General features: G+C 46.1%; 1 protein-coding gene across 3 annotated transcripts in view; it reads right to left on the bottom strand.

Annotated features, from left to right (window-relative positions):
* Positions 1 to 2,278: 2,278 nt before the first annotated feature.
* Positions 2,279 to 14,505, bottom strand: part of Esr2 (estrogen receptor 2) — a 53,506-nt gene continuing 41,279 nt past the window's right edge. For 2 of the 3 annotated variants that reach the window (XM_021179259.1, XM_021179258.1), the window contains 2 exons: positions 5,004 to 5,184; positions 2,279 to 3,781 (listed from right to left, as the gene is read on the bottom strand). In XM_021179259.1, the coding sequence (XP_021034918.1) occupies positions 3,595 to 3,781; positions 5,004 to 5,184 (368 nt within the window). In that variant the 3' untranslated portion in view covers positions 2,279 to 3,594. The remainder of the gene's footprint in view (positions 3,782 to 5,003; positions 5,185 to 14,505) is intronic. The other variant, XM_021179260.2, reaches the window with a different exon arrangement.

Raw genomic sequence — 14,505 nt, forward strand, 5'->3', positions numbered from 1 at the left:
CATGTGTCAAGTCTTACTAAACAAAACTACTTTGTTTCAAAATAGAGCTAGAAATCCAGGACCCACCTTGAGTTTTGAGAAGTTATCAACACATGCAAGCAGATGCAAATAGGAACTAACCTGCCTTCATATGCTAGAAAATGCTAGGAATGGTTCAACCTAGCTTACTTGTCTCTGCACGGGAGGCAGTGCTGAGAATTGGTAAGTAACCCTTTTTGCTTGCAAAACTCTAAAAGCACTGGCTTTGATGTCATTTAGGTAAGGAGGCAGGGTGGCTGCTGTTACACTGGTTTGTTTTGGGGGGGTGGGGTTGAGATAGGGTTTCTCTGTGTAGCCCTGGCTGTCCTGGAACTCACTCTGTAGACCAGGCTGGCCTCAAACTCAGAAATCTGCCTGCCTCTGCCTCCCAAATGCTGGGATTAAAGGCGTAAGCCACCACCTACTGGCCACTGTTTTGTTTTTTAAATGCTAAGAGTGTTATTTGTCTTGTGGTCTCACCTGAATTTCTCAAGGGGGAAAAAACTCTTTGGGATTATTTTTGGAGTTAATCCCTCTCCTGGTGACAAGCAGAAAAAGCAGAGGCTAGCTAGGATTGTCCACACAGTCCTCTTTCGGGCTAGTTCATACCTAGGATGCTGTGTACTAAGGGTATGCGTGGTGACTGGTTCTATGCAAACTTGTGATTAGGCAACACCCACTCATCCACGGGTAAGTTTCTCAGGTGGTCCCTTGCAGATTAAAACGGAAGAAGCCAGCTATATCAGTTTAAGGCAGAGCTAAGGGTTCTGCCGCTCTGTTGCGCTTTCATGGCGGAGTCTTGGGAGATAGATATTGTTCAGTAATCTAACCTAGGCTCACTGGTGCCAGGTTCTATTCCGCCTTTAAAAGAAACTTGAACATTTAAGACTCATGCTCAGCTATGAGCACAACTCATAAGGAAGCTACCACACATTAAAGAGAAATGGCCCATCTTTACAATGGGCATTGAACATTCCCCCAATACATTGAAAACCATGTCACCCTTACTTAGACAGCCTGTAGGGAACACACGAGCAGAGATATTAGCACTTCAGATGAAAGGGAAAACTAGGTTACTCAAAAACAACCAGTAGTCTTTAGAGCACAGATTATCTCTCAACCACCCACTTGTCCCAGAGCCCACTCAAAAATAGTCCTGTACTGAGAAATATCAGGCAGGACTAACCTGTGTCCCTACCAGACCCAGGTGAGATGCAAGGCAAGAAGAATCGACCTAGAGTATTACATTGTCCTCCTGAAGACCCAGACACGTGAAATGTGCAGCCCTTAGAAGCAGGCAGAATTGGTGTTAAATAGCTAGTTGGCTGGGTGTGGTGGCACATATATAAATCCTATCAGGCTGATGCAGGAGGATTAAGAATTCAAGGCTAATGGCCACTGGAACATACACTTATCTGGGTATACACAGGACTTGGCACAGAATGGTGCTTGACCACCTGGGTTCAAATGGATACCTTCTTTAGCTATCCAAATCCAACCAAGAACTTCATTGTGTGCTAACTAGACAATAGCTTGGAGGTAATTCGAGTTGTTTTGTTATTCCTATCTGGCAGTCTCTTTAAAAAGCAAAATTTTTCAAGGCTGCCTTTGCGCCCCACTTCCTGCCCTCCAATCCTTGACCTGTGTCTATAGTGGAGGGCTTTCTGCACGGATACACTCGGGTTATAACACTGAACTAATAGTTTCCAACTGCCTCTGAACCGCCAGCACCTGTGTGTTCCCATGCCCGTGTGTTTGAGACAGCTGCTAGAGTCAGCTTTAGCAACAGCGTATCAATATCAAAATTAAGACATATTCAAGTTCTCTCTCGTTAACTGTAATCTTCCTAATGAATGACTCAGTAAATACAGGATGTACTGACCAAAAAAAAACCCTCTATTTTCCAAGGAAAGTATACTGAGGACTGTATCCCCAGGTTTTATTTTTAAAAACATCCAATCGGCATGATCATTTAATTGCTTACTTCCAAAGTAGAGCTGTTACACATTTTGTGAATTTGCCATGTTCCTATAAATGTGTCTGAAAACTCTAGTTTCTAAAATGTGCATTAGAGTCACCACTTCAAAGGGCTTTCTCCTTAGCTCCCATTATATTCCACTAGAAAGAACTAATGTGTTTACCAAGCTGCTTCTTCACCCAGCCCATCTCACAAACGTTCTGATAAGAAAATATTTTAAGAGACTTATAGGTTAGAGGAGAAAATTTTTGCTATAAATGATTACCCCTAAATAACTCTTTTGAAGGTACTTTTTTTTTTTTTTAAATGTGTTCAAGTGCATGGTGGGTTGAATATGCTTGGCCCATGGGAAGTGGCACTCTTAAGAGGTATGGCCTTGTTAGAATAGGTATGGCCTTATTGGAGGAAGTGTGTCACTGTGTAGATGGGCTTTTGAGAGCTTCCTCCTGGCTGCCTGTGGAAGACAAAGCCAATCTTCTGGCTGCCTTCAGATCAAAATGTAGAATTCTCAGCTCCTTCTCCAGCACCACGTCTTCTGGATGCAGCCATGCTTCTGGCCATAATGAGGACTGAACCTCTGAAATTGTAAGCCAGCCCCAATTAAATGTTGTTCTTTAAAGAGTTGCCTTGGGGCTGGAGAGATGTCTCAGCAGTTAAGACCTCTGCTCTTCCAGAGATCTTGAGATCAACTCCCAGCAACCACATGGTGGCTCACAACCATCTATAATGGGATCTGATGCCCTCTTCTGGTGTGTCTGAAGACAGCGACAATGCACTCATATACATGAAATAAATAAGTCTTGAAAAAAAAAAAAAAGAGTTGCCTTGGTCATGGTGTCTCTTCACAGCAATGGAAGACACACTATGAAGGCCTGAAGCTGTGTGTGTGTGTGTGTGTGTGTGTGTGTGAGAGAGAGAGAGAGAGAGAGAACACCAACATAGCTTCAAGGAACTCAACATTAGAAAGAGATTTAAATCTTAATCTGTGACAGTGACCACACTCAGACAGACCGAATAATCTGGATACGTAAGCCAAGCAGGAAGAAAGAGGATCTGGGAGGAGGAACAAGGTCACATCCAAGTTTGACCATTATCTTCTTGGTCTTTGATACAATAACCCATTACACATCATGAGTCCTCACAGGCCTGTGAGGTAGGAATGCGAAACGAGTTGATTGTCAATGGGGTTTTCAGTCCTACAATCAAGTGGTCTAGAAGACACCATTCAAAGGTCGATTTGATGACCACACTGTTCTACAATCCATTTCTTATAGACGGTGTCACATGTCACTTTCTTTTTCCTGTCTAAGGCCAATCCTTCCAAGTCAGACTTTGATCTTTTCATTCCAAAACTCTTAAGATGTTTTCCAAGTGGGCAAAGTACAACGAGAGCCTTCTAAGGTTATACAAGTTAGAACTCAGCATTCAGCAGTAAGTCCTGGTACAGGGGACACCACAAACCAATCACCCTGACTCCTGGGAAGCGCAACGTGGGTAAGGGGTACGTGACCAAGTCAGCCCTAAGGTGAAGCCCACGATGCTAGGATACATGACCCACTTCTGACCATCATTGTAATCATCTGCTTCCAGCCTGGCCGTCACTGTGACTGGAGGTTCTGGGAGCTCTCTTTGCTCTTACTGTCCTCTGTCGAGCAGCACTCAGACCCCGAGATTGAGGACTTGTACCCTCGAAGTGTGTGAGCATTCAGCATCTCCAGCAGCAGGTCGTACACTGGCACCACATTTTTGCACTTCATGCTGAGCAGATGTTCCATGCCTTTGTTACTATGGGGGGAAAAGGCACTGAGAATGCTTCCCTCCGGATAGCCAAGAGAAGGTTGAAATAGTCCCCAAGGCTCCTGCACAAAGCCAGCCCAACCTACCCTATCCTGCCCCACCCCTCACATTCCCTGTGCTTCCCCCACCCCATTGTTCTGCATCCAGTTCCCTCAGTAGTCTACATTCAAGAGCAAAAGTCACGTCATCTTCACCTCTGGCTCACCACCCCGCTGCACCTCACTCATAAGAAGCACAAAAGCCATAAAAACTACCGTTCTAAAGAATGTAACTGTAAGGCTTCTTCGCACTGGGAGACCTGAAGCGCCTGCCCCTTGACCAACTCAGCTGGAAATGTACCCGTCAAGACACTGAAAATGCTCGCCATTCTTGGCTTGACCTTAAAAGGGTCATGCGTACAGATTTGGGAGTTATGAATCAACTTCAGCAATCAGGTGAACTCACACATAGTAAGGATAGACTGATCCCTGTTTCTGCCAAAGGTCATGGGCCAAGGGCTCATTAACGAAGAAACAGGGAGAAATCTCTCTTCTTTCCTCCCCCTTGTTAAATGCCTGAATCGACCACTGTCCTTCCCCACAGCTCTTCCAGCTTCCTCCTCAGGGGAGTACTACCTTCCATCTTCATCCCCTCCGGGGTGACACCAGCCACTGGACGTCACTGTACCAACCAAAGCCATCTCACTACAACCTCGTCATCAGTGCACATGCTGTGCACTTCCTGAGCTGAACTGTGTTCCATCCACAGCCTTGCTTCCTCAATCTCTTAGGTCGCATCCTTGGTACCCTGATGCCATGGAAACCAAAGGACAGCTTGGTGCACATCCTCAGCTGAAGAACAACCAGGAGAGCCAGGCTTGGCATCCTTATAAAAATAACCTCAGGCCTTGGCCCTGGGTGGTCTAAGGAAGGTGGCCACTCATTTTAAAGAGACAAGTGCCCATTTGAGGACTCCATAAACAAATTCTAAAGACTAGCAGTTACATCCAGGTGGGTCCCACCAGCTGCCACAAAAATCCTATCAGGTGCCACGTGACACTCATTTCAACACCTACTATGTGTCCAGATTTGGTGCAGGTGCACACACTGATGGTGTGCCATTCCCATTCAAACATGCTACCATATCTATGCAAACTTGCCTACATTTCCCCAAAGCCCTAAGCACATGTTCTGTCCACACCCCTCTGGAGCAGCATCCCACGGGTTGGTACCTGATGTGCCTGACATGAGAAAGAAGCATCAGGAGGTTGGCCAGACGGACTGACTGCTGCTGGGAAGAGATACCACTCTTCGAAATCACCCAGACCAGGGCATCTGTCACTGCGTTCAATAGGTGTGTCAGCTTCCGGCTACTCTCTGCTTCCTGGCTTGCGGTAGCCAAGGGGTACATACCTAGACAAAGAAGGAGAGCCCCAAAGTCATTGCTCAGAGAAAAGCAAGCTGAGGTCATGTGCTTAACTGTTAAGCCTGCCTGGTTGACCAGAGCTACTCTAATTTGCACATGCACACGTGTGGTGCCAGCCGACAAGAATGAGGAACTACCTCCCCCCTAGGCTCTTCTCCCAAGAGCAAAACCTCATCATCAAGCTGTAAGGGAATCCTGGCTGGATACAGGGTAGATAAATGATCCCTCTGGGTGTCCACCAGGTCAGATCTGTGACCTTGCCAAAATAGTAGGCATGCCAACTAATTCTGTCTCTCTCTATGCAACAAATGGCTTCATGAAGATGTTCAGGTAAGATTAAGTTCACTGAGCACCAAGGACAGGTTGTCATCACAGCATTTAAGAAGCAAACTGAGAGCCAGTGCTATGAAACCCCTTGTCCCCTTCCTGCCATATGTTCCCTGTGCCTCAGTCAGATCGGGGGGGGGGGGGCCCAAGGTCACCTCTGACCAGTCCAAAGCATTTCTGGCTCCCTTCTGGGGCAGGAAGACTACCAATCACGAGTCAGGTCTTACCTATTTTCCTCCTGCTGAGTCTAGCTCTCAGGCCCTGAACCACTTCCCCAGCTTCTCCTGCTTCAATTCCAGGTTTGGCAAAGTTTACAAGAACGTTGCTCCTTAGGCTCCACTACCCTGTTCTGCTACGCCCCACCTGGGGTTTCTAAGATACAAATGACTACAAAGTAACCAAACAACAGCCCACGTGAACCTCATCCCTACCCCAGTTACTGCCGGGATTTTCCCTTTCCTAAAACAACTCTTCTTCCGGGCTTTTAACTCCTACATAAGAATGGACACCAATTCTGAAATGAACAAGGGCGCCGCAGAAGTGGCTGCCCTGAGAAAGAAGGACCGCTAGTGCCTGTTATCCACAGAACTGGATCAGCAGGATTTGCTTTCTGGTTCTATTGACATTTCAGTGCAATGAAAGCGACTGCATTTAACTCCTCTCAACTCAGTTACAGCAAGGGACACGCAGAGTCACAATGAATTCAAGTAGAGCGCTTCTCTGCGTCCCTGGAGAGCCTCCTGAGTGTCTTATAATACATATTTGAACGATCCACCTTTCACTTGGGAGACAGGGCCTAGAGGGCCAGAGTTCAGGGAGAGCCCAGATGCCTGTAAGCTGAAGTTCCTAGAAAGAAGCTAAACCTGTGCTGACAATTCTACAAGGCTGACTGGCTGATTGGATCTTCCTGATTGTCCAAAGACAGAATGTTGCAGATTCAGAACCAACGTTACCCTGAGCCCTCTCTAGCCCTCTAATTCCTGGCCCACTGCATCTGACCTACTGCCATTTTGACTATTAGGTACAACCCTTGGAGCATATTCTCCGAAGACCACTATTTCCCACCAACCCAGAAGCTGAGAGTGACATCAGGCAGCATCTGAGACCAATAGCATAACTTGCTGCGTTACTGCAATCTAATGTTCCCACCAATGTACTTGGTAAATACCCTGGCTTTATAACTTTTTGTTCTGTAAACTTCATGAAACTTCTTCCACATTGGAACATGCTGTTCTCAAAACCTGGGCCTGTGCTGTGGGGCCATTGCCACTCATACTGGGCTCAGTATAAACTAACTCTTCTCCCTTAGAAGTGAGAATGGTAATTTGAGAATGACAAGGTGCTCTCTCTTGAAACCAGGGGCTGAGCCTGCCAGTGGTAGCACGTCCCTTTCTTTAATCCCAGCACTTGGGAGGCAGAGACAGGTAGATCACTGAGTTTGAGGTTAGCCTGCTTTACAGAGTGAGTTCCAGAACAGCCAGGGATATATAGGGAAAGCCTGTGTTGAAAAATGGGAAGGAACCAGGCAGTGGTGAGGCATGCCTTTAATCCCAGCGCTTGGGAGGCAGAAGAGTTTGAGGCCAGCCTGGTCTACAGAGTGAGTTCCAGGACAGCCAGAGCTACACAGGGAAACCCTGTGTTGAAAAATGGGAAGGAGAGGAGAAAGGAAAGGAACCAAGGGCTGGCTAGGGATCTCAGGGCTCTGGGTTCTTACTTGCTGTGATAAAACACTGGCCAAACAACTCAGGAGATAAAGGGTTTACCTCACCTTACAGGTTACATTCTGTGGTCAAGGGAAGAACGGACAGAAGCCTGGAAGCAGGAGCTAAAGCAGAAGTCATGGAGAAGTGCTACTTATTAGCTTGCTCCCCATCAGCCTGCTTCCTTACAGCCCTCAGGACCACCTGCCTAGCGGTGGCACCGCCCACAGTGGGCTGGGCCTTCCCACATCAATCATTAATTCTAAAAAGTGTTGACAGCCTTGCCAACAGTTCTTCAGTTGAGGCTTCCTCTTCCCAGGTGACCCTAGTTTGTGTCAAGCTGACAAGGCTAATTCATATAACTTGAGAGGCGGAGGCAAGTGGATCTCCGTGAGTTCCAGGCCAGCCACTGCCACACGGGGAGACTCTGGGGTTGGAGATTGATGGTTGTGTGCTTGCTTGCCTAGTGTGCACGAGCCTCAGTAAATAAATAACACATTCCCAGAGCTGCTTCTCTGACCTCCTCCAAACCCTCAGACCCTCATCTCTACCTGCCCCTCCCCACAAGCCGCTCATTCACCCCTAAGCAGCCAAACTTCAGATCTCCTAGTGGCTCCATTTAATGACACCCCAGCTATTGAGGCAAAGCAGATCCCTAAGATGTCGTGTAGCCAGAGAGACCCACCCAGGTCTCTTTTTAATCTCTCTCTTTTTTAATGTGTTGGGGGTGGTACATAACACATATGTGGATATCAAAGGACAATTTGCAGCAGTCTCTCTTTTCTCCGAGTCCCAGTGATCAAAATCAGGCTGTCAGGCTTAGTGATGTAGGAACCTTTTCTTGCCCAGCCATCTTCACCGAGCCCACTCCCACTTAAATAGTGTCACATAGCCCAGAAAACTGTGACCTTCTGATGTGAACAAGGATGGCCTTGAACTTCTGATCTTCCTGCCTCCGTCTTTCTAGTGCTGTGATGTGGACTTGAGCCGGCGCACCCAGTTTATGCAGTGCTGGGGACTGAACCCAGGGTTTGGTGTGTGGTAGGCAGGCACTCCACCAGCTGAGCTACCCCACCCCCCACCCCCCAGGGCTGTCCTTGGTCAGTTCCCAGTCCCCGCTCTGGAATGCCACTAACTCCCCGCACAGCTGACACACTGAACAATCTCTATATTCTGCATAAGAAGTCTTCCTTCTTCTCCATCCTACTTTCCTATTTATACCCATTCCTCCCTTAGATCTCAGCCTGCTCATGAACTTCCTTCTGGAAGTTTCTTCTGAGTCCCAGCCTACATCTGGCTTGAGTTTTTTTCTCTTCCTTCTCCTTCCACACCCCCGCAGCCACCCGTCCACCCTAATCAAGACCAACACAGCACTCAAGGACACCGACCTGCCATTTGTCACCAAATCCCAATCACCCCCAACATCACCTAACACAGAGGGCATGTTTATGTACAGAATGAACTAGACCAGATTCTCACAGGTTCACATTTTTGTATATTCTTAGACTCTCGAATGATTATAACCAAAATGTTTGTGTCCATTGTGTAAGTACATACGGAGGAAAGCATTAATTTAAAAATGTAGAGACTTTCTAGCTGAGCATGATGGTGTACACCAGGGGAGGAGGAGACAGGTGGATCTCTGTGAGTTTGAAGCTAGCCTGGTGAGCGTAAGTTTTAAGATAGCTAAGGATACAAAGAGAGATATATTATGCTAATGAGATAAGTCAGTCACAAAAGACCACACTTTTTCAACAAAGGGTATGGCCCATGAGGTTGGCTTCAAATTCCTACATAGCTGAAGATGACCTCGACCTTTTGACCTTGCTGCTACTCCTTGATGCTAAGATTACAGACACACACCATCAAGACTTGAGCTACAGCCCTAACTTAGATCCTCTTTTTCAGTCTACTATTTGAATTCATCTCTAGAACAGATATAACCATAGAGACAAAACAGATTGGCAGTTACCATGGGGTGAGGGAAGGGTGAGCGCAGTGGTTAATTGTAATTATCAACTTAACAGGATGAAGAAATCTAGGGCATGGATGAGGCACACCTCTGGGCAGGGCTTCCCCAGAGAGGATTAACCAAGGAACCTAGCCCCGAGCGGTGAACTGGAGTCCCACCAGCTGAGCATCAGAATCTCCTGTCTGCTTCCTGGTCCATGGATGTGTAAGCCAGGAGCTTCCCACGGCTATGGCAGGAAGCTGGCCTCAAAGCCACTCTTTCCCATCATCTTCCTCCCTTAGACACTTCTCGTAGGGTACCAACCTGGCAGCATCAGTAAGAAAAGACACTGATGCCGTAGGGAGTGGGGAGCTGACAGCTGAGGAATACTGGATTTTCTGGGGAATTGGGGTGGGGTGGGGATTTAAGATGTTCTAAAATTGATTGTGGTAATAATACAGAGTGAACAGACTAACAATAACTGAATTGTATACTTTTGTTTTAGCACAAGATCTTGCCACATAGCCCAGGCTGGCCTAGAACTTCCTCTACACCTCAGCCTGGCCTCAAACTCATAGTTCTCCTGAGTACTAGGTTTACCTGTGCACACCGCCACACAGAGTTTGAATTACATACTTTAAATGGGTGGATTGTGGCATCCTCTTGTTAACAGAGTTGTTATTAAAATAGTCTTCAGTAGCAAAAATGCCCATTGCTATTGTATAACTTCCTTCAAAAACCATGGTTGTTAATCAGTTGCCACTTCTCTGTGAGCCAGCATCATCACCAAGGGTAGAAGGGTAGATCCTGGGCCTTCTACAAGCTTGGAGGCAGCACAGTCCCAGACAGAGCCTGGAGCCATTGTGATCGGTTAGCTTGGGAAAAGGAGGCACCACGTTTAAACGGGCACCTGCCATGTCGAGTTTTTATAAGGAGGAGTGTATACATGAAATGTCAAAAACTAGTTTAAAATTATCCCAGGATACCTGCTTTCCTGTACCTCCCTCCCTAGTCAGGAATACCACATCTATACATTGGACATCCGTACACTTGCTCACTGACATAGCACGTGGGTACACACTAATTGCTAAATGGCAGGCCTTCAACAGGGGCAAAGGACAAGAACGAAGCCCTATCAGTAAGATACACAGGAAGAAAAAACAAAAACAAAAGCCCAAACCTCCACCACCCCCTAAAAATTGAAACCCTGTGACTCGTTGTAAAAACAAACCTAAGTTACTTTTCATAAAACTGACGAGATCTAGTAAAGAGGGAAGGGGGGTGAGGGGGCTCTTGGCACAAAGCCCATATATATCACAGAATAAGTAACTCAAGGACACAACAGGCCCCTGCTCTTTCCAGGAAACAGCTGTGTATTCCTCTCTAGCCCATCTGGCATTCTGAAGCAAGACCGCCGAGACTCGCGGTATCCTACATGTTCAAAGACGAAGGAAGGTCCAAGCTTGGCTCAGCTGGGGAAGTAACTCAGAAAGTCTGGAGTGTTGTATTTAAAAATCCTATAATATTATCATATAATTTTTTTTCTGGCTTTGAAGAGTAAAGGGAAATGTGTGTGCTGCTGCTCTAAAGCAAAATTAGAGCGGGCCCCGGGTTTAATCTTATAATTGTTTCGGTGAATAAAATGTTTTGTTCTTTCAGAACCTTCAAATTGTTTCAATAGAGAGATTTGTTGCTAATGCATTTGTTTGTGGTTGTTTGTTTGCGACAACGGTTGTGTAATCCAGCCTGGCCTCTAACTTGCTCTGGAGCCAATGGGGACCTTGAACTCCGGCCCAACCTTCTGGCAGTTGTCTTCCAAGCGCTGGCAAGCGCCAGCAAGTGCCGCCGTGTCCAGCTCCCTGTCCCTACTTTAAACTGTGTAAAAAGACCAATGGTAATTATCTACAGGCTTATTCCACTCTGTCTCCTAGAGTTAGACCCTAGTTCTAAGTTCAGATTCCTAAGTGACAAAGTTGTCACCTTATTTGACACAGCTGTTAGCTCCAGTGCTCACGTGTTTTTTTTTTCTTTTTTTCTTTTTTTTTTTTTTTTTTTTGTGTGTGTGTGGGGGGGGTTGTTTGTTTGTTTGTTGAGACAGGGTTTCTTCGTGTAGCCCTGAACTCACCTAGTAGACCAGGCTGGCCTTGAACTCAGAGATCTGCCTACCTCTGCCTCATGAGTGCTGGGGTGAAAGATATGTGCCACCACAGCTTTTAATTTATGAAATATTAACATTCTAACAGAATGGGTTCTTTTTCTTTTTTCTTTTTAAAGATTTATTTATTTATTTTATATGTGATGAGTACACTGTCACTGTCTTCAGACACACGAGAAGAGGACATCAGATCCCATTTGAGATGGTTGTGAGCCACCATGTGGTTTCTGGGAATTGAACTCAGGACCTCTGGAAGAGCAGTCAGTGCTCTTAACCGCTGAGCCATCTCTCCAGCCCCTAACAGATTGTTAAGTGTACAGTGTCTTGTCTCTGCATTTCAAGAGGCTGAGCATTCCAGCTTTTCCTATACACATCCTACACAGATAGTAAAAGAGAAGCTGAGGCAGGGGGATCCCGAGCTTGAGGACAGCTTGAAGTACATAGCAAGTAAAAGAAAGAAAAATGGCTTTTCTCTTTCCTGCTGGCTTTAAGCAACTTGAAGATGACCCGTCCTTGCTGTGACTTTCCACACTCTTCTTGTGCAGGGGTCTCATTGGGCTTCCTGGAAACTGTGTTTGCAGTTTTCAGTAAGCCTAGAACGTTTTCACCTATGTTTCTTCACTAATTATCTTTGGTGTGATTTCTGAGTGAATGAAGTTGCCTCACTCGGTCTCTGGTCATTTCAAAAGTGCTGTTTGAGCACCTGCTAACTCACCTTCTGGGACAGTTTGCACATCTTGAAGTCTGGGGCCGATTCAGACTTTCTAGTCCTGCCCTGCCAGTTCACACTTTCTGTATGAAATGCAGCAAGTGTTTCAATGACTGTCTTCATTCTCTTTCATCCATTCTGTTGTGTCATCGTTCCAACAGAGTGGCTTTTCTCCTACTGGAGACCATATTTTCTTCTTCACACAATAATTTTCAATTAGTTATTTTGAGTATTATGAAATTTACCTTTGATATTTTGATAATCTAGTCTTGCTTCTACTTTTTATTTGATGGCCTGGAATCCTGGGCTAACCTTACCCTATTACTATGGCAACAGCTTTCTCAGTCCTTTATCCAACGTCCAGGTTATCACAAGGCTTTACAACAGAATGGTGAGAATGTAAGGCATTTCTCAGCATGTGTGAACTTCAGAGATCATTTCCAGTTTAGCGCTTAGGCAGAGCCTTAAAGAGCGCCACCTGCAGACCAGAGGTGCTGCGTGCAGCTCTTTCCTCTCAAGCAGTCCCCACGCACATCCTACCTGCCCTGGCGGTTCAGATTCCGTTTTAGTTTAGGAGACAAGCTAATGTCCACTAAGTTAGTCCTTGCTTTGGTTTTTGTTTTGTTTTCAAATTAATTGCTTCAAATAATCCAGAAAAAAAGCGGGGGTGTTCTTGCAAACCCTTCAGAGCTACCATAGTAGCCACTTCTTCCAACAGGAGCATTCTTCCATAAGAAACCAAAGCCCAATTTCCCACAACAATGTTGAATAGAATAAACTCACTATGACTGCCAAGTAAGCAATGAGGCATCTGTAAAAACTTTCAAAAATTCAGATTTACCTTAGATTTGAATGATTTTTCTGCCCCAAATGGCAATTTCATCCCAAGGCCTTCCTCGCCTTCTACAATGGCAGCTTTATTTGATGTTGTAGGAGGAAGGGCAGAGCTTCTGTCTTGCCCATCTACACAGGTGTAGATAATCTGGGCTTGCTTCTGTGTTTTATTTGGTAGCCTGGAGTCCTGGGCTAACCTTACCCCATTACTATGGCAACAGCTTTCTCAGTCCTCTATCCAAAGTCCAGGATATTACAAGGCTTCCCAACAGAATGGTGTTTTAACAACAAACGAATCGCCTTCCGGGAGTGCTTGGTTCTGAAAGGGTTCTAAGTTCCTCCTGGAAGAACAAGTCTGACATTTGGCGGCCTCCATGCATGAGCTGGGAATATACTTTGCAAGCAAATTCCCTTTATTTAATAAAGAGAAATGCAGATGGGAGCACACGCGGTGGGGAGTTGGGGGGTGGGCATCATCAACAGGCAGGTTAGAAATGCCTGACTGGTGCAAACCTTTAATCTCAGGACTCGGGGAGGTAGAGGCAGGGGGTTATCAAAGGCAGAGGGGATCTCTGAGTTCGAGTCCAGCCTGGTGTACAGAGTGAGTTCCAGGATGGATAGCCAGGGCTACACTGAGAAACCCTGTCTTGAAAAACCAAAAGAAAAAAGAAAACAAGATAAGAAAGTTCCTTCCTGACCTTAATCTTGATGGACATCACGTTCTCTCACTGCTTTGTAAAAGGTGAATAGCAACAGAACGGGGGGCAGGGGGTGAGGGTGGGGGTGTTAGGTCAGGGGGATGCCACGTTAGGCAGGTAAGATCAGGAGGTAACCCAACGAGAAAGCACCCAAAGATTGTCTTAAGGGTCTCTGGTCCTTGAGATTCCGTCTTCAGCGCTCCCCACCCTTCCACTTCGCAGCCTAACTCCCTGTCCACTCCAGAGCCCGCCAGTGTCTGACAGCGCCCTTTCTTCTCCCCAGAGCTACTCTACGGCTGTTCCCCTCCATTCCATGGGGAGATGACAGAATCTAAATGCAAGCACTTGGAAACTCTTACAGCCACAGACAGAGTAACTTAAAAATCTGTCAAATGTGCCAACATAAGCTAGGACTCGCATTTTGCACTTTCCATAGTAATTTTCCGTGATTATGCCAAATTGGGGCCAAGGGGATAGCTGAGAGTGTCAGCTCACTTACCACGCATGGGTGAAGCTCTGGGTTTGAACACGGGTTTCAAAAAATCATGATGCATTTAAAAGCCCCACATTTGTACATCTGTTGCTGTTCTCTAAATACAATATAACAACCCTCTACATAGCAAGCATATTGAGTTAGCTATTATAGGGAACCCGGGGGTGTATTGCCAGGTGTGGTGGCGCATGCCTTTAATCCCAGCACTTGGGAGGCAGAGACAGGCGAATTTCTGAGTTCGAGGCCAGCCTGGTCTACAGAGTGAATTCCAGGACAGCCAGGGGAACACAGAGAAACCCTGTCTCGAAAAATTAAAAAAAAAAAAAAAAGGAACCCAGGGGTGACATCAAGTATATGAGAAGCTACACGTGCGGTATAGGTGGATACAACTCCATTTTACAGAAGAAGATGATGGCATCCATTGATTTGGGTATTAAAATC

Source organism: Mus caroli, chromosome 12, assembly GCF_900094665.2.
Source record: "Mus caroli chromosome 12, CAROLI_EIJ_v1.1, whole genome shotgun sequence".
Lineage (NCBI taxonomy): Eukaryota > Metazoa > Chordata > Mammalia > Rodentia > Muridae > Mus > Mus caroli.